The following is a 23,710-nucleotide window of genomic DNA, read 5'->3' as shown; positions in this document are numbered from 1 at the left end:
AATGCATCATAACTAATTATCCAAATTCATATGCATATCTGATTTGGAATCTGCATGCATCTGTTTCCAAATCAAAAACCGTACCAGCTAGCTGCATCATAACAGAAAAAATAAATAAAATTAATTAAAAAAATGTCAACAAGAAGAGTCAGACGAATTTAAGAAGAACACAAGGATCGTATCTATATATGTGTGTATAAATAATAAGTGAGATTTATATATGTGCTCGTTGGAAATAAAGAAGGGATTTCATATTCATATATATTGTGAAGATGTGAAGTGTACAATTAAAAGTTATATAGGTTTGTGCCAAAAACTTAATTGTGTTCATCTATATGTATTATGTGCAGTACCAAGGAGAGTGATCAAGCAGACCCACTTAGACGTAATTATATGTATGTTTGTTGAAATAAACAATTGTGATGGTACTCTGCTGCTTTGACTCTCTGAATGATTCTCTTCATCACGCGGACCATTATAAGAAAGATACCAGTAAAGTAAGAGCATCATCATCTGTAAATGAAATTGCATAGCGAAAACAAAGTGTAGAGGATTTTCAGTTCATGCAATCACTAGTTTATTTCTTAATAAAAAAATCTTAAATAAACAATTCATGCATAGCTAAAACAAAGTGTAGAGGATTTTCAGTTCATGCATAGCTAAAACAAAGTGTAATTATATGTATGTTTGTTTAAATGACATCACTAGTTTATTTCTTAATAAAAAAATCTTAAATAAACAATTCATGCAATCACTTTTTGCGAATCGAGAATCAACTAGAGTGTAGAGGATTTTCAGTTCCGCAGAGTTAGTCGTTTACTCGTCTGCAAGTTGCTGGAATTCATCTCCACTGAGGTAACAAAATATTTCTGTTTAGGTTTCAACCGTCCGATCAGAACACAGACCAATCTGGCCCAATCAGATTCTGATCGAACGGTTTAAATCCAAAAAGAAATATTCTGTTACCTTAGGTGACGTGAATTCGAGTGGCAGTGGGTGTGATTGGGACAACAACTTTTCGCCTAACTCCTCAATAATATAAAGTTAGAAAAAAAATATTCGCACATTTTTTATCCCCACCCGTGATAAGATTTATATCATTTTTTATTCTCTCGGAACGTATTTTCTCTTTGAACAACACATCTTTCTTTCATTCTTTCATTCTCATCTATTGTCATTCTTAAAAGTCCACAATATCGTTAACTACTCAGTGACCCTTTTTACAAATTAAAAAGATGGCTGAGACTATCGTGAACCTTGTTCTTGGCAAGCTGGCCGATGCGGTTGTTCAGGAAGCACTCTTTCTCTATGGGGTACGTGACAAGATCGAGCGGGTTCAACGCGACCTCACTTGGATCCAATCTTTCATGAAAGATGCAGACGCAAAACACCACAAAAATGAAAGGGTAAAAACATGGGTGAATGAGATTCAAGAGGTTGGGTATTTAATTGATGATGTATTAGAGAAGTTTTTGGTTGAGGTTGGAGGAGGTAGACAGGAAGGCCTTTGCAACAAACTCAAAAGGATAGGCAAGATGCCCATGAAACTAATTTCCGAACACAAAGTTGGTAGTGAGATTGACAAGATACAGAAGAGGCTCAGTGAAATCAAAGATAACAAAGAAAAGTACGGATTAGATCTTGAAGAAACTAGTAGTGGGGCCTCTGTCGAGCTGCCTATAAGGCCGTTCTTTAATCCTGACATAGATGAAATGGAGGTTGTCGGCTTCGACAAAGAAAAGAAAACAATTGTCAACCAACTCATTGATCCAAAAGATACAAGGCGAGCTGTGATCTCAATTGTTGGGGCCGGTGGATCAGGAAAAACTACACTTGCAAAAGAGGCGTACAAAAGGTAACTACTGCTGAACAACATAGCAAATTCATTGTTTTAAAAAATGTGTGTCATACGATAAATAGTTTAATTTTTAATTTGGTAACTTTCCCCTGAAGAGAATAATGCTATAAACTAAAATGGTTGTTTACTATAAAAATAATTGTATAGGGAGGGACAAATCATCGCAAATTAAATGTGTCATATTACTTCTAACATGCTCTCTTTTTTAATATTAAACAATTCAATAATTATAACTATTGTAAAACAATAAATTTAATTATTTAACTGTCAGTGTTGAAAGCTCTGTAGTATGGTAAAATCTTAATTTGTGTTTACTTCCAACTTATATGTATAAGTATGTTACTTGTATACAAACCATCTAATTAATTTATTTGATGCATTTCACAGTGATGAAGTTAAACGTCACTTTGGCATTTCCATGTGGTTAACTATTTCACAAGAATACAAGCTAATCGATATTTTGATGAAGATGCTAGAGAAGATTCGAGAGGTACATGACTCGGAGAGGCATAATAAGGGAGAAGATTATTTCCTTACAGAGATTAACCAATCCTTGAGAGAGAGAAAATATCTGGTTGTATTGGATGATTTATGGCCAAGCAATAATATTTGGACCCAACTTCAACCTGCTCTTCCTAATGCTAATAATGGAAGTCGAGTATTAATTACTACCAGGTTTGTTTGCATTTTTTTTATTGTAAAAAAAATAGTGTTACATTAATTACTCAAGAGAAGATATAAGAAGTCTTTATATTGACAATCTTAAATTTGAAATCCAATAATAATGACATGATCTATATTATCCACCTATAATATATATAAATATGATAAGATTTGATGTATGTTCTACCATAAATCAAATAACTTAAAATGTCATGGTATGAAATTAACGGCCCTTGATCAATGTATCTTCAAACAATAATTTGAATTACATAAAATATGGTTGTTAGACTGTATATATGTCCCTTAATTAATATATCTATAAATTAATCTTTAAAATTTTCAATTTGGCATCATTTTTATAAAAAAGAATGAACTATTGTTAAGATTGTCAAAATAACCATTGCCAAGTGATTCCTTCTCATAAAATATGCTTCTTATGTTTTGTGTATTGATTAATATCAGGTTCATTAAGCTCGCTGAAGAGGCCGACATTATATCTATCCCATACAAGATAGAGCCCTTAAATGAAGATGAAAGCAAACATCTATTGTTGAAGAAGGTTTTTCCCAATCGATTTGCAAATGAATGCCCCGATGAAGTACTTCCCCTAGTAACTCAATTTACCCAAAAAATTGGGGGATGGCCTCTAGCATTGGTGGTGCTTGGCGGAATCTTATCAAGAAAAAATCCCGATCACATTACATGGGATGACATGATGCAAAAAATGGATTGGCAGATTGATGGTAGCATCTTCACGGGTGTTATATCCACCAGTTATGAGGATCTGCCATTTGCTCTCAAACCTTGCTTCATGTATTTTGGTGTTTTTCCTGAGGACTATCAAATGAAAGCAACAACTCTTATTCAATTATGGATTGCAGAAGGATTTATACAACAAGAGGGGATAAAATCATTGGAGGACATTGCTGAAAGCTATTTGGAAGAACTTGTGCAAAGGTACTTTATATTTATTATCATTAAATTATCTTATCAAGTACATATAGTCTTTCCAGTTTCTTTTTAATAGACATGGATGGTTTTTTATTCTAAGCATCAAATTCACATTATGATATTGAAAATGCAATTTTGCCAAACAATTTTCATGTCTATCTCTATATTACTTTTGGTAAATTATAAATTTGGCAACCAAAGTAACATGCAATTACAATATCCTCTTATTTATAATAATGCATATCAATAAATTCACGAATTAGTTAATCACAGTAATATCAAATAAAAATTCGATATATATAAAGAGAGAGTTAGGCTACGGTGCTATGCATATATAGTGTCGTGTTGTGCTACGGACTTTTCAACTGTCAGATTGTCTTTGAGATTCATGCAAAACTAGATTGCTGGATGGGTCTAACGGAGACATAAAACATTAAAAAAGTGTACTATGGACTCTCCGTCAGCATTCTCTCTTGGTTTGAATCATCAGGTTCTGATCACAATCTCTCATTTGTTCTAAAGCTATCGTCACTATAATTGAATCAAGGTTTATCTTGATCTTCTTGGATCAGGCAAGAACTCATTTCTCTATCTGATTCCATATCTCTCAAATTTTTCTGAACAAGTCTTTTTGGAGTTGTTGGTACAAGTTAGAGATCTGTCTAGAGGGAGAAGAGCGGCTAGTAGGGTGGGGCGAGCGATAGCGGTGAGGGATGGAATCGACGGACAGGAAGTGAGGGGCACGGGGGGACTTGAGAGCGGGGTGCTGAGTAGCCGGCGGTGAGGGACTGGTCTCTCGATCTGTTTTTCTTTTTCTGTTTTTAATTTGGGAAAAAAGTACTAACGGAGGGATAGGAAAATAGCGGGAAATTTTATAAACTACCCATCTTCTGAAAAAGATCAAACAAATTATCCTTTCACTAAATTTCTTGACAAAATACCCTTATAGGTTCCAAACTTTCATTCCTTTCCTCTCCCCCTCTCTTTCCACGTTACTCTCTCCCTTCTCTCTCTTCACGGATCCCTACATCTATTTAATTTGGAAAGCACATTAATTTCTTTAATTAGCTTCATCTCATTATAATAATTTACTCATTTTTATTAACATCAAATTTTCTGAAACATATATAAATATAAGACGGTGGATGCTACAAATGAACAACAAATTCAAACAAAGAACGAATGAAATTAAAATTTTGCATAACTGCTATGTGGTTCATATTGAAATTTGGTTAGCCATTACAGGGGATATTTCTATTAACCCATGATAAATTTGACAATTTTAAATTTGCCTGTCAATCCTCTCGAAATGCTGTTGCTTTTGAGAAATGATTTAATGGATTAAAATTAGAATGAACTGAGATATACAAGTCAGAGCTAACACTAGCGACTGGTACAAGAATACAAATCAGGGCTCTTTTTTTATGCTTTTCTGTTTGTTTTGTTTGTTCCTGTTTTACTTCAATCATTTTAAATCAGCTCATCTGTTATGAGCATCTATTTGTATTAGTTATGTAATTTAAAACTCCTGTTAACTTCAATTAATATATATCTAAATAGGGGTTGGACCCCTGTTTTTCCAAAAAAAAAAAATGAATTGACCTTTTTTCCTCTTTGTATTTTAATTTATTATTAGAATGATTAACTTTCATTTGTTGCTTAATTTTTTTTAAAAATATACATAATTAGTACATTTTTTTAAGCATGACACCTCACTTAATTATTCTTAGTATGTAATGTGTTAATTTTTTTATTATCGTGGAAGCCACATTATGGAAATTTTTTTTACTGAATAAACTATATGTATAATGTTTTTATTGAAAAGATTCACATGTTAATTCAAAATATTTTACATAATAAATTAATACTATGTATTACAACGATTATTAAAAGGATTAAGATGTTAAAATATTTTACAAAATAAACTAATGCCATGCTATGTACGTGTTTATCTAATAACATGTTTCATTAGAGAGAAATATAAGTTGTTTGCATTAAATAAATTTTATACTGAATATATAAGATTGTACAAATCTGTAAGTCGTTTGAGACATTAGAAATATTTTTTTTCTGTCAAGTTTATTAAAATAAAAGACATTAGAAATATTGTATACTAATAAATTATATGACTAACATTACAAAATGATGCTATTAAAAATGAGTAAAGGGTTTTAATGATATCAAGCCAAAGCAATTAATGCTCTTTCGAAGATAAAAAGTTTTCAAATTAATTAGTTGTTTGAGATCAGAAACTTGAAGAGGGGAGAGGAAGGGAATGGAAGTTTGGGGCCCACGAGGACATTTTGTCAAAAAATTTAGTTAAAAAGTATTTTGATTGATCCTTTTTAGAAGATGGGCAATTTGTAAATTCTCCCGAAAATAGCTGCTGCATAACACTAACTAAGAGAGGGACTTCCAATTATAAAAATAAAACTAACGGAGGGATATTCATATAATTTTCCGTCTCTATTTCTTGATCCAGCTAGCGACTTTTTCTTGCACTGCTAAAAGCTTATCATCAGATGGTTAAAAAAAGCATAGCACAGAACGACACTGTATACGCATAGCACCGTAGCCCAATTCTCTCTCTCTCTCTCTCTATATATATATATATGAGGAGGGATCCACTTACATCATTTTTTGATGACACCGAATTACACTCTACCTTTTCAAAGTTTTTAAACTCAAAACAGTCGATCCAAACCGTTTCAACATGATGGATATATTAAAATGTGATTGTAGATCAAATTTTACATTTTTTTTTAATTTTTTTTACTATTTATTAAGTATTTTACAAAATCGTTGTTTTCAGACCATTGAATTTTTGTACCCATCTTAATAAATAGTAAAAAAATTCAAAAAAATATAAAATTTGATCTGTAAGCACATTTTAATATATCCACCATGTTGAACAGTTTGGATCGACTGTTTGAATTTTGAAAATATAGAGTATAATTTGGTGTCACTAAAAAAGATGTAAGTAGATCCCTTATCTCTCTCTCTATATATATATATCATCCTTTATTTTTCTTTTTTTCTCATGTCACCAATGATCTGAAAATTTTGTACCATTCCGATCAAGTGATTTTTTACCTATCTAAAAAAATAGTAAAAAAAATTCTAAAAAATGTAAAATTTGGTTTGCAAGGACATATTCATATGGAGATCATGTTGACCGTTAAGATTTTAAAAACTTAAATATTGAATCATTGCACGAAGCCCTCTATGCTACATGTAGCACCTTAGCCAACACTCCTATATTATATATATATATATATATATATATATATAGAGAGAGAGAGAGAGAGATGAGCTACGCTACTCCATGGAGTAAAACGCATTTGTACTCTACACCGTATTTTCATTTTGAAAGTCCAAACATCCGATCCGAACAGTTAGATGTAATCTCCATATTGAAATGTGCTTGGAGACCAAATTTTACATTTTTTGGAATTTTTTTACTATTTATTAAGAAATTTTGAAAATTGTTGTTTTGCTGTGAACAGTAAAAAACAGTAAAAATTTCTGGACCATCAGATTAGCAATTTTCAAAATTGCTTAATAAATAGTAAAACAAATCCCAAAAAATGTAAAATTTGGTCTCCAAGCACATTTCAATATAGAGATCATGCTGAGCGGTTCGGATCGGTCGTTTGAATTTTCAAAATAAAAATATAGTGTCATGGAGCACCAACGTGTTTTACTCCATGGAATAGCGTAGCTGATCTCTATATATATATATATCATCCTTTAATGGTACAAGGAGCATATTTCAATGAGAATATTCACCCCCCACAATTTTTTAATGTTGTTAAATGATTAAATCCCTTCCATGTTTCAATTAATGACAATAATCATAAGGGTCTTCAATCAAATTCCTTTAACCAAATTAAAATTTTAAATTACCGCTCTCACAATAATCTCCGACGAGCTTGTCGCTCTTAACCAAGATTTCCCCATGTTACTAATGATTTCTATTTCCATAATTTTGTTTTAATATTTTCAAACTTTTTTTTTTATTTTCTAAGTTCCAGAAGTTTAATTCATTTTAAAATTGCTTTATTTTTCAATTAGTTTTTGTGATTCTTTTATTTTTCTTGTAATCTTCCTAACCCAGTTCTAATAATTCTTTGAGATTCCAGCCCTTTTTTTTAAGTATATCAAACGTTATAATTAATTTATAACATAGTAAATTCAAACTTATTTAATTTCTTGTTTTGACATAAGTCAAATTTTTACTATTATGTCATACTTCAATTAGTATTTTTTTTTTTCTCTGTACAGCGGTGAGTACTAATTTTTCTTTTTAGTTTATTAATCTGGAATATCCATTTAGAAATCAGATTTCAATTCCCCTTTAAAGCAAACCATTAAATCTAAAATCAATTAAATACCAAAAGAGGAAGTAATCTTGGGAGTTTAATTGCTATTTTTATCCTTTCGTAGATTGTATTAGCTTATTTCATGACTATTCTTCACCGAAGTTCCTGGAAGTTTTTTTTTCTGATAGCCCGAAATTTTTTTTTATTACAAAGAATCCAATTAGTAAATATTTAAACTGTTGATGTATAAAAATAAATTTATTACAAAGAATCCAATTATTTCATGACTATTCTTCTTTTCCATCAATGAAATCCTTTAAACTGTTGATGTTTAAAAATAAATTTATTACCTTTAAATAAAATATAACTTACAAGGTAATAATTATTTAATTTTTAAATATATATTCTAAACTACAAAATCAAAATTTACAACATTACAACACTGCTTTTATTGCTCTTTATTTAACATTAGTTTTTTTTTTAGGCCCAATATTATTCGATTTCTTTCCAAAGATGATGATCCTTATTGTACCTTTAATTAAATTACAAAATTACATTTTCTAAATTAATAATATCCAGTCAAAAATTTAGCGAAGGTATAATTTAAAGAATAATTATTTCTGTACCCGCGCTAATTATATTGTGTCCACTAATTATTATTCTAAAAAGATATTATATAGTCTTAACTAATTATTATTCTAAAATCCCAGCAGCACCCTTTCAAAGCCTCGGCACTAATTCCGCGTCAACATTTATCTAACAAAAATAGTTGACCTCATAAAAATAAATACTTCAGTGCATAGATATAAATACTTTCAATATTTAGATATTAATACTTTCAGTGTCATATGTAAAAAGAGGAGGGATCCAATTACAACATTATGACAGTTTAGGTCCCCACAAGCAGTTATGTAAAAATTACAACATTGTTTACTATATAGATATAAATACATGTGTTCTTTGAACTATATACTTCAAAATTTGACTATTAATATTAAAAAAAAGTTATAGATCTGGAACGGTTGCGGTCCCCGCAAACAATTACGGCAATTTAGGTGCGGGTACGACGTCAGAAATTTCAAAAAAATTCGGGTACGATTATTTAAAAGTAATTAATTTATCATTTACATTGTTTACTATATAGATATAAATACTTGTGTTCTTTGAACTGTATACTTCAAGATTTGACTATTAATATTTTAAAATAAAGTTACAGATCTGGAACAGTTGCGGTCCCCACAAGAAATTATGGCAGTTTAGGTGTGGGTACGACATTAGAAATTTTAAAAAAAAGTGCGGTTACGATTATTTAAAAATAATTAATTTATCATTTACATTGTTTACTATATAGATATAAATACTTGTGTTCTTTGGACTACATACTTCAAGATTTGACTATTAATATTAAAAAAAAAGTTACAGATCTGAAGTGCAGTTATGGCAGTTTGGTCCCCACAAACAGTTATGGCAGATTAGGTGCGGGTACTGTGCGGGTACTGTAGCACGGATACTCATATCAGCTTCCTAATTTAAATGAAAATGTCTAATTGCAATTTCCGAATCATGTAACGATCGAATATATATGATTCTTAACAATTACCACTAACGAAAAGTGCGTCAATAAATAATTATGGTCAATAAAAACTCTTATTAACAATAAAAGAAAGAACTAATACTAACAGAATTATTCGCTGCATAAGTTCGATTTAATTTCTGCAATTAGGATTTAATTAAATGAATGATCCAATTCAATTCAACTTTTGTGGTAACTAACAGGTGCATGGTGCAAGTCTCAAAGAGATCTTGCATAGGTAAAATCAAGCATTGTCATATCCATGATCTCCTACGGGAACTAGCCATTCAAAAGGCCAAGGAGGATAATTTTCTGACGGTGGTCTCGAAGAATGACACCAACTTCAGTTGTAGAACAAGTTCACGTCGTGCTGCACTTCACGGTTATGAGGATAAGATGATAGAACAAGCTTCCACAAACCTTCGCTCTTTGTTAAGTTTCGCAGATGAACCAAATTTCAATAGGTTTAGAGCGCTACGAGTTTTACACATTAGGAAAGCGTCAAACGAACCTTTACATGGGACACACCGTTTGAAGGGCTTGAAGTACTTCGCGTTTCGATTTTCTCCTTATGGGGGTTCGTATTGCGAGCTTCTTCCCACTAATAGGTTTTTTAAAAGATCTCCTTTAGCTTATATGAAGAATCTTCAAACGGTGTGTGCATCATTTTGTAAAAGTCAAGTCTGGGCACACAAGTTTCCTCAGTCCTTTTGGGGTAACAAACAGTTGAGGCATATCAAGTTCTATAGTTGTCTTTTCTGTAAAGTAGCTCCAGAGGGACCACCATCAGCAGCAGACTTGCAAAGTTTACTGACTTTAAAAGGAGTGAGAGCCAGGCAAGACTGGGTTGCAGAGCTGCCTAACTTTCCCAATATTCGTAAGTTGGGGATTGTTATACCTGAGGATGTTGCAGGGGAACCATTGATCATGTTGTTAAGCAACCTAAATCATCTGAGTTCTCTGCATTTAAAATGTAGCGACAGCAATCCAATGGCATTTTCAGATTGCATCTCAGCCTTCAGAAGCCACAACAGTTTGCACACATTCAGCCTAGAGACGGGCAAATGGCCCAGGAAAGAAGTTGGTGATTGTACCCTGTTCCCACCACATCTCGTTAAGCTATCACTTGGTGGAGGATGGGATAGGTTTGCTTTAGAGGAAGACCCGATGCCCCAACTAGAGAAGTTGCCAAACCTCAGGGTACTCCATATAGATTATGCATTCATGGAAGTAGTTGCTGGAAACCAAATGATCTGCTCCAGGGGAGGTTTTGGTCGCTTGCAACAATTGAGACTTGGTGTAGATTATTTGGAGGAATGGAAAATAGAGGAGGGTGCTATGCCCATGCTCAACCGACTTGTGCTATGGGATTACAGGATGATGGAGATAGTTCCTGACTTGCAATATCTGGTCAACCTTCAAGAGTTAACTATATATTGTGTGGAACAGTTCAAATTAAGACTGGAAGAAGAAGACCAATGGAAAATAAAACATATTCCCTCTGTAAAAATTCATATACTGTAGCTTCTCTGATCCCAGTTCATTTATTTATTAATTATAATTGGTTTGCTTCTTATAACATTTTATTTGAACTTGTATACTTTTTGGTGTTATGTACTGCTTCAATTGATACGTACTATAATTTCAGCTTGTACGAATGTTCCATAAGTTGTTCTCTTTTAATTTTTACTTTTATATGACCTGCATTAGTAATTTTTCTTCACACAGTTAGAAACATATATTTGACTATGTACCTGACCTGTCGATATATGCTACTTTTTTTACGTTCTTTTCCCTCATTTTTTTACGTTCACACATTGTTTTTTTTGTTTTGATTGGTTCAATAAAAAAATTACTGCTAAATAATAACTGCCCCATTCCATCATACTAAACATATATAATTTAATTTAATTAAATAATTTTTTTGTTTTCTTATGGAGTCAACTATTTACTAACTGAGAATTTTATAATCATTTAATTAAATACTTATCATTTTATATTATATATAAAAAATTCAAATTACATTAAAAAAAACTTAAATCAAATCATTAATTTTTTTATATCTTCACTTGAATCTATCCTTAACTACATATATTGTCAAACACATACATAAAATTGTTTCAGTCCGGGCCCACTAAATTATATCCTTTACACTAACACGTGATTTTTTCTTTTCCCTCTGGTAAATACGAGATGTATAATATAATTACTATTAAGACGTTATTTTTCATTAAATTTTATTATACTACTTGACTTTTTATTTATAATTTAAATTTAGAACCACTCTATTTTAATATTATTCATATTGAATAATTATTATTTTCATTAGACTTTTCTTTTTATAAAAATATTTTTTTTCTTCTCTTATAATATACCTCTGTTGCAATGTACGAATACATACTAATAATAGAAAACAACTTATGTATGATTTCCTATCTCTCTTGTGTAATAATAGCTTTACAAAATGTCAAATATACGCTGATCACATCTTAATCCGACGAATTTATTTTTCCTAAATTTCGTAGCCTTTTGTTATTTTTTAGAAATTTGTTTCTGCTCGCTGAGAATTTGTTGTGTAAACGGAATTTCTTTTTAAACCATAATTAAGAAATTTATTTTTACTAAACTAACACGATTACTTTTTTTTTTACAAAGACAGCAAAGAGATCGACATCCAATTCGGTCTCGCATTTTTTTTTGGACCGAATTGGCTATTCGGTCCCCACTTATTTCACATATTTTTCCACTATATAGTTCGGCCGCTAGTGTAAATGCGAATTTTTTTGGGACCGAAATGCCAATTCGGTCCCATGTATTTTTTTTTTGTTTTTTTTCAGCTGGGACATAATTGGCATTTCAGTCCAATGTATATATTTTTTTAAATACCCTTCTTCTCCCTCCAAAAGAATATTAACATGCAAATCCAATTAAATATTGACATGCATGACATGCAAATTCAATTAAATATTAACATTCATTCTATTACTCTACATTATTCTACAATTACACTACAAAAATCAAAATTACACTAAAAACATTAAATCATTCAACAATTGATTAATACTATATGCAAAGAGTTAAATTACTTGCAAACTAAATAATTATATAATTAATAGTTACACTACATAAACTTAAATTACACTAAAAAAAACATTAACAATTAATAGTCACACTACGAAAACCTAAATTACACTAAACAAAATACCGGTCGTTGTATGTCTACCGTTGATAGAAAGCTTGAACTGATCACTAAATGACTTTTTTTGCAATTCTGATTCCGTCGGATGCCCGTGAATGATCCATGAGTCAAAATCCAGATCTGTCTCATCACCCCTTTCTGAATTGGGGTCATACGTGCAAATCTGACTTTTCTAGCCAAAGTTATGAATGTTTAATGTTAAAAAAAACGATGCTTCCATGCAAAAACACCGATAACGCACTGATCATTTATGCCCGGAATAACAAGGACAGAAGTGCATCGATGTTTCATTGCCAAAACAATGATGACGCGCCAATGCTCTCTAAACATTGATAACTTTAAAATGCATTTACCAATTATTGTGTGTGTTTGCTTATTTTTTTAATAGATTACGGTTTCATTTATTATTCAAAGATCATTGAAATTATCTATGATTGTTCAATATATGTATTTTAAATTTGATAATTTGTATTTTAAGTTGGATATTAATAAAAATGTCATAAATTATTTTACATGCAAACTAAAAAATTCTAATAATTACACTACAAAAACATAAATTACACTAAACAAAAACCTAAATCATAGTTTTTCCAACACGCGGCCACAAAAAATTCAAAACCACAAGGAACCGAATTGGCTATTTGGTCCAGGCTTTTCTCGATTTTTCTGTGGCCACTGTTGGGGTTTACGGTGCTGTAACCAAAAACCCGTTTAGGCTTAAGTTGCGGAATGACCGTAGAACAAAAATTTCTACGGCCAACTTAAGCTCAGGATTAAACGGGGTATGTCAGGAAACTTTCCAAGGCGGTCCACCTTCAGTATTCCTTTAGCATCAAAACCCAATTTAATCATTTTTACAGATCTACTCCATGATTGATTTCTAAAACTTTAATCTACTTACCAATTAAATATATTAATATAGCATATTTATACCTTGTTTCCAAATCACAGTTGGAATGCAGACCGAGCGAGTAGAGCCTCACCAGGGAAGGAATCGACTCGGAGTATCACACGTGTGATACCTCTATCAGTTATCCACCAGGACTAACCAGAGAGCAGTTTATTTCTTCTGCCAGAAATACCGTAAAACGCGGAATTCTGCAAAAACACTATTCACAGGAAAAAGACGAAAACCCGTAAACACAAATTTTCGGTTGCTCAGTTTCATCAATATGCAAAACTGACATACCGCGAAATTCGGTAAAACACTATTCATCGATCCCGTAAATATACTTCACAACAACTCGCAAGATTATACGTCAACTACGTATAACTTTCTTTTATCAACCGAAACACTATTTGGGAGAGAAACCGAGAAAGAGAGAAAATACCGATCCGTTTCGACACAAAACGGTATGAGTGAATTTGCAATTTAATTCTTTCATGCACCCCTCTATTTATAGCCTCTAAAATGGTGTGAAAAAACCAAAATACCCCTATGACAAGGCATGCCGCCTAGGGGGGTGAGGTGTCATGTGGATAGGATTGATGACGTGTCATATGGATAGGATCGATGACGTGTCATGTGGATAAGCACGAATCTGAAAAGACCCGAATGCCCTCGTCCCGAATACAAATAATATTCGTATAATTATTCTGAACAATTATATATATTTTTCTTGCGGTTGTTGTTTCGGTAATTTATACAATGTGTCCTGCACATTTATAAATTAACCGGTTAACTTTTATATAACGTGTCACACACGTTTATAAATTAACCAATGTTTTTGCTTGTTATTTTTACATAACATTTATAATTTAATTATAACACGTATAATTAATTATAACCATCTTACTATTGATCATAACCAATTTATAATCAATCACAATAAGATTCTCCGATTAACTCCTATATGGTGTGACCCAATAGGATCTGTGTTATGTTGGTAAATAGAGTTAAAACTATTTTAACTTCTATAATCATGAGCGGCATCTGGCAACACATCATGACCATCCAATTACACAGATGATGCTGTACTGTACAATATCACGATCCAGTAAACAATTTACTTGTGTCTGTTCTTCTGTCTCATAGCTATCAGATAAGTTTCAAGGTAGATGTGTGTCATCCTTGCTAACTGAATCTTTTCTTGATCTTGAGCAGATTATCAAATATAATTACTCTTGTAATTATACCGCTAGCAGATAATCTAACTCTACCAAGGGGCCCAGTGATGCTATATCTCGTATAGAGATACGAGGGACAAATAGTATTCTTGGTAAACTATCACTTCTCAGCTAAGCTATACATATGGAAAAGCTACCGTTATGACTGCTTTTTACGGACAGCGGTAGATAACAATCACACATACATATTTCTCAGTGGGAACGATAAATACCTCATACTGTAGAACCTGACACTGAATGAAAACATAAATGACACGAACACAATTCTATTTAATGTTTCATTCGGGGTCTGTCAAATACCATGTTCCTAGAACATGTATCTATGTGATTAAAATGACATCTCGTGTCAGGTGGTTTGTAAAACTTAACCATCTTTTAATCCACATACTAACCTTATCGCGGTAACTAGTGTTCCTGCTAATTACTTTGGTCAGTGACCTTTTAAGAGTATATATTATCTATATTATGGAGTTTCACAATTTCAGTCATGAACTCGAAATGATCCATAAATTCAATAATACTCAAGGCAACAAAATGATATATAAATAAACATTCAATTCATGAACAAAGCTTTATGATAATTTATCGTATTATTGACTTCTAGATTATTACAAACTAACAGCCGCATCTACAAAAATCTACAAAAAAAAGTGGGAACCGAATAGTCAATTCGGTCCCAAAAAAAACCAAAAATATGGGACCGAATTGGCTTTTCAGTCTTTGTAGTTTTTTGTAAAAAAAAAAGTAATCACGTTAGTTTAGTAAAAATTAATTTTCTAATTATGGTTTATAAAAAAATTCGTGTAAAGGCTATAATTAGTGGGACCGGATTGAAATGATTTTCTCGCCGAAATATTGGGCTCAATAATTACTATACATAATTAACCCTTGAAATGGAATTTCATATTGTGGGATCGACTTTGGGGTGATTTCAAAAATCTCTCTTCTCATAAGATTGTATTTGTATCCTCAGGTTTTGCCAAGAAGAGAAAGCGACGACGAGCGCTAAAGAAGGTTTTTCCATGCAAGGAAAACACCGACGAGTGCCAGAGAATGGATTACGACGATCAGTCAAAGAAGGTTATGCCAGAAAAGCAAAGCAACAAGCGCCAAAGAATGGAGTCTGATGATCAGTCAAAGAAGGTTCATCTTTCTTTTTTTTCCTATTTGAGCTTCTATTATCTATTTACTCTTCTTCTCCTTGCAACATTAGCCGAAATTTTTATTAATATCCAAAATTAATAAATAATTTCAAAATCTACCCCCAATGCAGAGAAATTTTAAAATCTGTCCAAACCGGAGATTAAATTGCCAGTTTCATACAAACTCTCCGTAAAAAAAATTTCTGGTTCTAGGCATTCCTAAACCTGGAAAAAAAATTGGGGTTTCCGGAACGAGAAACTAAATTCCCGGTTCTAAATTTTTTGTTTAAAACATAAAATGTTATTATTTTTTTGTATTGAAATATTAGAAATATTTTATATATTTCTTTGAAAATAGATGGAATACAATGTAATTTGATTTATTAGAAAGACTACAACAAATAATCTGGATCAACATTTTTAAACTGGATTTTTCGCGGCTGTAAAAAAAAATTGTGTTACTGAAAAAAAATAAAAATGTTTTGATATGAGTTATTGATTCCGATTCAAAAATCACTTCTAGGTATATAAATAAAATATTGTAATCCTTTTATTTTTGAAAAAAACAAAAAAAACATCTGACAACAATGACAAAGATATTAAATAACTTAAAGTTTTTTTCAAAAATAGAAAGATTACAATATTTTCTTAATTTACCTAGAAGTGACTTTTGAACTGTGATCAATAACTTATTCAAAACATTTTTATTTTTTCGAATGACACACAAAGAAATATTTTAAGTTTGCTTACAGCCTTCAAAAATCTAACCTGAAAAATGTTGATCCGGGTGATTTGTCGCAGTCTTTCTAATAAATCAAATTATATAGTATTCCATCTATTTTCAAGAAATATATAAAATAGTTCTAATATTTCAGTACAAAAAAAATTATAACATTTTCTGCGGTTATTCGGCTAAAACTGGAAAATATGTTTGTGGTTTGGGCAGTTTTTGAAATCTTGTCAAACAAAGTGTAGATTTTGAAATTTAATATTTTTTGGACACTAATAAAAATTTCGGCAACATTAATTTAATCAGTGTTGTAAAAAAGCCCGTTTAGACTGATTAATCGTCAGATTAGTCGTTGATAGTAACTAAACCGTTATAAATTTTCCCGGCTAATTGGTCGATTATTTCCGATTATGGCCGATTATTCCTGATTATTCCCGATTAATCGCTTGGCGATACCCTGTCTGTCCAACGACCGCATACTGTTATTTACAACACTGATTTATTGCTTCACTTATTCATTATTTGATGAGGATTCAAGTTTTCCATTCTTGATCATTTTTTCTTGTTAAATTCTCAGTAGAAAAATTTCAAGAACTCAAATTAACATAATAAAAGATGACGAGGGTTCAAATGCACCCAAATTTTTGTGCACCCAAATGCACTCTATCTTTCAAATTTTGTTTCTCCATTTTCAAAGTCCGAATAGTCAATCCGAACAGTTAGATACGATCTACATATTAAGATGTGCTTGGAGACCAAATTTTACATTTTTTGGAATTTGTTTACTATTTATTAAGCCACTTTGAAAATCGCTGATTTTACATTTTCTGGACCATTGGATCAGCGATTTTCAAAGTGGCTTAATAAATAGTAAAAAAATTCCAAAAAATATAAAATTTAGTCTCCAAGCACATCTTAATATGTAGATCGCATCTAACGGTTCGGATTGACTATTCGGACTTTGAAAACGGAGAAAAAGGATAGGGTGCATTTGGGTGCACAAAAATTTGGGTGCATTTGAACCCTCCTCATAAAAGATATAGATTTGATCTATATTGTTCTATCTACAAGCACGTAGAAAATCAAGGATCTGATCAAAATAGGGTAAATTAGTTAAAGCATGCTTATTTGTACATCCAATTCTTGTTTTGTTAACAAACTCCTATATCTTGAGGGCCAATTAAAATAATTTTACTTCTTTTAGAGATCTTTTTTCTCAAACCATGAATAGCATCTCAATACATACTACTGAAGCATTACTCATCCTATATACCATTGGCTGTAGAATTAATATGTTAGCAGACTTTTCACTCTGAAACTATGTTTATTGGCATTGTATATTTTTATCCAAACTAAACTTGTAAGAAACCACCACCAAGGAACAACACATAAACCTCAACTTGTTGTTCGATTTTCTGAGATTATGAATATTTTTTTTATTATGTAGATCTTTGTGAAGATGACAAAAACTATAGCCGACCAGGGCCAGAGAATGGAGTCCGGCGATCAGTCAAGGAAGGTTTGTCTTTCTTTTTTCCTATTTTGAGCTTCTATTATCTATTTACCTGTTCTTGTACTTGCATAATTATTAGTTTAGTGCTTCACTTATTCATTATTTTCATTGAATGTAGAATTAATATGTTACCGTTATTTTCACTCTGAAACTATGTTTATTGGCAGTTTATATTTTTATCCAAACTGAACTTGTAAGAAACAACAACCAAGAAACAACATATATACCTCAACTTGTTTTTAAATTTTCTGAGATTATGAATAATCTTTTCATTCTGTAGAACTTTGTGAAGATGACAAAAACTATAGCCATCAATGTAACAAACACCGATACAATTGATGCAATCAAAACTAAGGTTCCAGTTCTACATGATAAAATGGGGATATCTTCTTGTCAAGAAATTAGTCTCTTATTTTCCCGTAAAATGCTTCACGATGACCAAACACTTGCATCATGTGGTGTACACAACAATGCTACGCTTCAGATGGCTACCCGGCGAATTAGGACTCTGCATATTACTGTGGAATTATTTGAAGGTCCATTCATAGAAATTGAGGTGCAGAGATGCATGGTACACCATATCTATCCTAAAGCACATCATTGGTCTCCCACAAGATGGTCCATTCAAACTCTTCTTTTCTGAACAAGAGTTGAACGACAATACAACACTACGCCATCACAAGATACATCATAATGCGATGCTCCAAGTCAGGTCGGTGATGTAGGTCTCTGTGAAGAAATGTAGATGCGTCTGAGTGGCTTTCCAATGTAGCCTTTTGATTTTACAAATTCATTGTTGCAGACCAAATTAGATTGTACTTGCAGACCAATTTTTGCATTTTTTTTTATTTTTATTTGTTTCTACTATTTTTTAGATAGGAACAAATTTATTGATTTTAAATGATCCAAAATTTTCAAATCGAGGGATTTGTCAAACTTGATTCTGTGGGAATAGCAGGAACCTGTGATTCCAAATCCATCCGTTCAATATTCTTTGAGTTTCATGCAAGAAAAATCATCTTCTTTGAGATTCAAATATAAAAAATTTAAAGGTTAGATTTGGAATCGCAGGTTCCTGCTATTCCCACAGAATCACAGCAGATTTATTTCCTTACACAGATAGTAGAGCAAGTTCTCAGCGAGCAGAAACAAATTTCTCACAAAAACAAAAGGCTACGAAATTTAGACAAAAGGAAATTCGACGGATTAAGGTTCCGTAATAGAGAGAGAACCAAGGTTCTGAAACTCGGAATCGGAATCGGAATCGGATTTTTGATCGCCGAGTTAGAATCGGATGAATCGGATCGGTAACTCGGGTTTTTTTGGCAGAACCCTTGTTTTGTAGCCAAAAAATAGGAAAAAATTGATAAAAATAATTTGTAAAAAAACTATGTTAATTAAGACAATATTACACTCACATAATTTACTAATTATATAATGTATTACAAACATTATAAATAAATATATTAGGCATCTGTCACCATATATCTTGGACAATTATGAGCACATTTTAAAAGAAAAAAAAATATGAGTCAGATTTCTAATTTACAAATACAAGTTGCACATTTTTTAGGAAATGTACCATATATAAATACAAGTTGCATCTTAAATAATCAAAAAGTATAATAATAAAGGGCAGTAGATGAGAACAATTAATACTAAGAAAAATTTGAGTACCTGAATTAGCACCTGAAGCAAAAAAAAAATGAGCTAAGTGTGCAAAGTGTACAACGGGTGGAATGACAATTGCTTCTTGGTCTTTTCCAATTTATAAAGAGTAATCTTTAACTTTAGTCTAATCAATTTCGCTGTAGAGTCACAAGAAAATTGTAGAATGACAATTGCTTCGGGTGGAATGACAATTTTTAATCTTTAACTTTAGTCTAATCAATTCCGCTGTAGAGTCACAAGAAAACCAATCAACAGAATCAATTCATCTTTAATTTGGGGTAAAACAAAAAAAGAGTAAAAATGTAAAATGTAGAGGGGCCATCTGTAAATTTCCATTTCTCTACCCTTCCGACATTTCATCTCTCCCAGCGTCTCTCCCATTCTCTTCTCTTCTCCTCAGCATGGAGCACAGAGCCCTGCGCATATCAGCTCCCCCATCGCAACTCTCTCTTCTCTTCTCCTCAGCAGTCAACACTGAGCCCTGCGCGTCACAGCCGGCCGATCTCTTCTCCTCAGCACAACTCAGCCTATGATAATCGGACAAAACTCGCACAGATTAGTGAGAATCGGGCAAAATCGGGTAAAACTCGGCTAACTCGGCCGAAAAAATAGGAAAACTCGGCTGACTCGGCACTGTTCATCCGAGTTTTGCCGAAAAACTCGCACGGGCGCGAGAATCGGGTAAAACTCGGCTCGGACACCGCCGATTCCGAGTCGACTCTGCCGAGTCAACTCGGAATCGGCCGATTTTCGGAACCATGGAGAGAACAACGAGAAGAAAGAATCAGGGTAAATTTGACATTTGGTAAACTTTTTATTACAAAAGAGAGATAGGAAAGAGAAAATAGGAATTCCATCACATCATACATATAAGCTGTTTCCTTTTTTTTGAGGAAAATTTTCAAAAAAATACCATATAAAAAAGGAAAGTTCAAACGGACACAGCTCAAACAAGAGTTCAAAGGAAAGTTCAGTGACCAATTCACACTCTACCCGTATAAACTTTTTAAATTATGAACTTCCCTATAAAAAATACCATATACTTAATCTCCATAAAAACTTAACATTTATCTTCTATCCTCAAAAGAAAAGTTCAAACGGAACCAAGCTCAAACAAAACAAAAGGACATGCTCCAGTACATGCAAACTCATGATCCCTTTCTGGAGATTTCTTTTCAGGTCTCAATTTGATATTGAGGGATCATCTAAGAAATTTTCAGCTTACTGTACCAGATTGGAGCTGCTGGAAACATTTAACCTGCAATTAAAATTGTGAAATTTCATAATCATCTCCCTACCAGAATCTCATCTAGCTCCAATGTTTGCCCTTTTCGTAAGCACACCTTACATAATGCATATAATTTATTGCTTAAAAAGGACATTAAATTTAGTAATGTTAATACTTAATAGCCAGTCAAGTTACTCTCCCTTATTATATTAAGTTTTAGCAGCCATTCATACTCATGAATCATATCACAATTGAAGTAAAAACAAGAATCAGTTTTATAACCAATGTATCCTGATTTAGTAATTTGACCAAAAAAAAGTAAGCAGATTATGCTTAGCAAAAGTAACCTCTTCAGCCAGGAAACAAATAAAGAACAAATTATAGCAATAAAATATTATGATATGGCTTCAGAATTCAGTTAATCAACATCACAAACACAATCAATTGCTGTCTTTTTGCCTACTACTAAAAAAGACAACCCGTTGTATTTCATGTCCGAGACTAAAACAGTTACATCATATAAGTATCAGGCAAACTAATGAATCCCTTGTCAATCTATCATGCACATTTAGAATAACACTAACCCAAATCTCTAATATAGAGTAAAAATATGCACTTATAAATTGCATTCTAAAATGAAAATAACAACATTATTTTGAAATAATACTATTCTCATGCATCCAGATTTACCCAAGCAATACATGCAAGTATGGGATCGATGTTTTATCCGTCTCCAAAATATATAATCAAAGGAATAAAATAAAAGAGCTTTATTTTATACGAAAAAATTTGATCTCGCAATTGAAATAAATGACAGATCAAGTATTGTTATGTCAAGTGGTCGGAATAGGCATTTACAAGTACCATGTTCAATAGTTAAAATTGGAACATGCTCTCGATTATCCGACTCTGGAATTGTAAGACATGCGTGCCAATGCAAAAGAATACTTAATCCTGCAACGGTGAAAGACGCAAACTAAGGAAAAGAAAATATTTCAGACAGAGATTTATATGTTTGTGAGTAATATTTTAAAATATTATAAATATAGTTTTAAATGTTTTGATATTAGCGTTGAAAATGAAAGTTATATAATATTGAAAGGTTTTTTCTATTATAATACTTGAGGGACGTGCTCAGATATAATGGTTCGAGAATCAGAACATTTATCTTTTAAATAAATGTTAACAATTAATAATATATCTTTGTTTTTAAAAATTTAGCATTTTATGAATGCATTTCGTAAAATATTATTTTTAAAAATTCCCAAGTCATTCTCGACTGTTCTATGCAAAAGGAAAAATAATGGTTCACCACTTTTATTTGAAAGTCAAAAAGATGCCGACATGAAATAACTCATGACTGACACTCCACATGGCCCCAAAACCCCAAAACCCCAAAATTTATGAAATTTCTATTGGATGCTGTAACTTAAATTATGATTTTCTGCACAACGAATCCAAACTATTCAATCCATATTATCACGAATATTAAAAAAATATATATTACAGACGTGAGTCGGATTGATTCGAATTATAATCGGAAGGTTTATATTATAAACACAATATGCGAGTTAATGCAGAGCATGCAAACTTAAGTTGATGATAATTTCCAGCAGACAACGCGTCACGGGTTCCACAGGTGCTCACAATTAATACAAGCGCGTCCAGCTTTTTTCACTGTTCTGAATGAATGTGTGGGGCAGAAAAAATTGGAAGATTATGAACCAAGGCTGAAACTTCCATTAGTTTTTTTTTCTTTAATTTTATTTGTCAAATAAATCATACTAATTGCTTCGTTTTAAAATACCTTTCTGTTAAATACGTCCACGATAATATCTGAAGAGTAGGGCTATGGTAACATCCATATTATGGATCAACTCTTGTTATGAATTTATATCTTTTTCTTAAAAATTCAAACAGTTAAACATGATTTTCATAGAAAAATGTAATTGTGAAATATTAAAATTTCCTAAATGCATTCAGTATTCTAATTTAGATTATTTTTTCTGGGCCGAGCTTGTAACAACTAGACTGCACTCGATGAAGAATAAATCTTCCATTGATTTAAAGATGAGGAGGGTTCAAATGCCTTCATGTTTTTGTGTCTCCATCATGCCTTCATCTCTCTTCATCATTTTCAAAGTTCAAACAGTCGATCCGAACTGCTCAACCTAACCTCCATACTAAAATATGTTTGGAGACCAAATTTTATATTTTTAGGAATTTTTTTACTATCTTTTTAGATAGGTACAAAAATACTGTTTTTAGATGGTTCAGATTTACTGATTTTGTACCTATCTAAAAATATAGTAAAAAAATTTCTAAAAATATAAAATTTGGTCTCCAAGCACATTTTAGTATGGAGGTGATTGAGCAGTTCGGATCGACTGTTTGAACTTTGAAAATGATGGAGAGAGATGGAGGCACAAAAACATGGAGGCATTTGAACCCTCCTCTTTAAAGATATACATTTCAATAAAACTTGTGACAAGTGATGTTTTTGTTAAAACTCTAATGTGAATTCAAATTCAATTAATCAAGATCATGGCGTGTTGCAATTAAGCATGCGTTGCTTCCTTCTGTTTATAGTGTGTAACTAAAAAATAGCATTCATAGCATGTGGAGGTTTGTTTCAGGTATTTGTAAAAGTTGATATTTTTTTAATGTATTGAAAACACTAATGCATGAAATATTGATTCTTTATCTAACATAGATCACTTCTCTACTATGTTG

General features: G+C 32.0%; 1 protein-coding gene across 1 annotated transcript; it reads left to right on the top strand.

The window, feature by feature from the left end:
• The first annotated feature begins 1,193 nt into the window (after window positions 1-1,193).
• On the top strand, window positions 1,194-11,015 carry LOC144556883 (putative disease resistance RPP8-like protein 2). The gene is made up of 4 exons (XM_078305370.1): window positions 1,194-1,855; window positions 2,246-2,533; window positions 2,984-3,478; window positions 9,571-11,015. Exons 1-4 carry the CDS (start codon window positions 1,236-1,238, stop codon window positions 10,889-10,891), a joined length of 2,724 nt encoding a protein of 907 aa, XP_078161496.1. The 5' UTR covers window positions 1,194-1,235; the 3' UTR covers window positions 10,892-11,015.
• Window positions 11,016-23,710: the final 12,695 nt, after the last annotated feature.

The sequence above is a fragment of the Carex rostrata genome, chromosome 7 (genome assembly GCF_964058835.1).
Source record: "Carex rostrata chromosome 7, lpCarRost1.2, whole genome shotgun sequence".
Classification (NCBI taxonomy): domain Eukaryota; kingdom Viridiplantae; phylum Streptophyta; class Magnoliopsida; order Poales; family Cyperaceae; genus Carex; species Carex rostrata.
Note: the sequence above shows the minus strand (reverse complement) of the source record. Positions and strands in the feature narration are given on the sequence as shown.

Bases quoted from the DNA above. Each gene is read 5' to 3' on its own strand.
- LOC144556883 (XM_078305370.1), top strand. From the start codon at position 1,236: ATGGCTGAGACTATCGTGAACCTTGTTCTTGGCAAGCTGGCCGATGCG. The intron at 1,856-2,245 runs GTAACTACTGCT...TGCATTTCACAG, and splicing joins GCAAAAGAGGCGTACAAAAG to TGATGAAGTTAAACGTCACT. The intron at 2,534-2,983 runs GTTTGTTTGCAT...GATTAATATCAG, and splicing joins CGAGTATTAATTACTACCAG to GTTCATTAAGCTCGCTGAAG.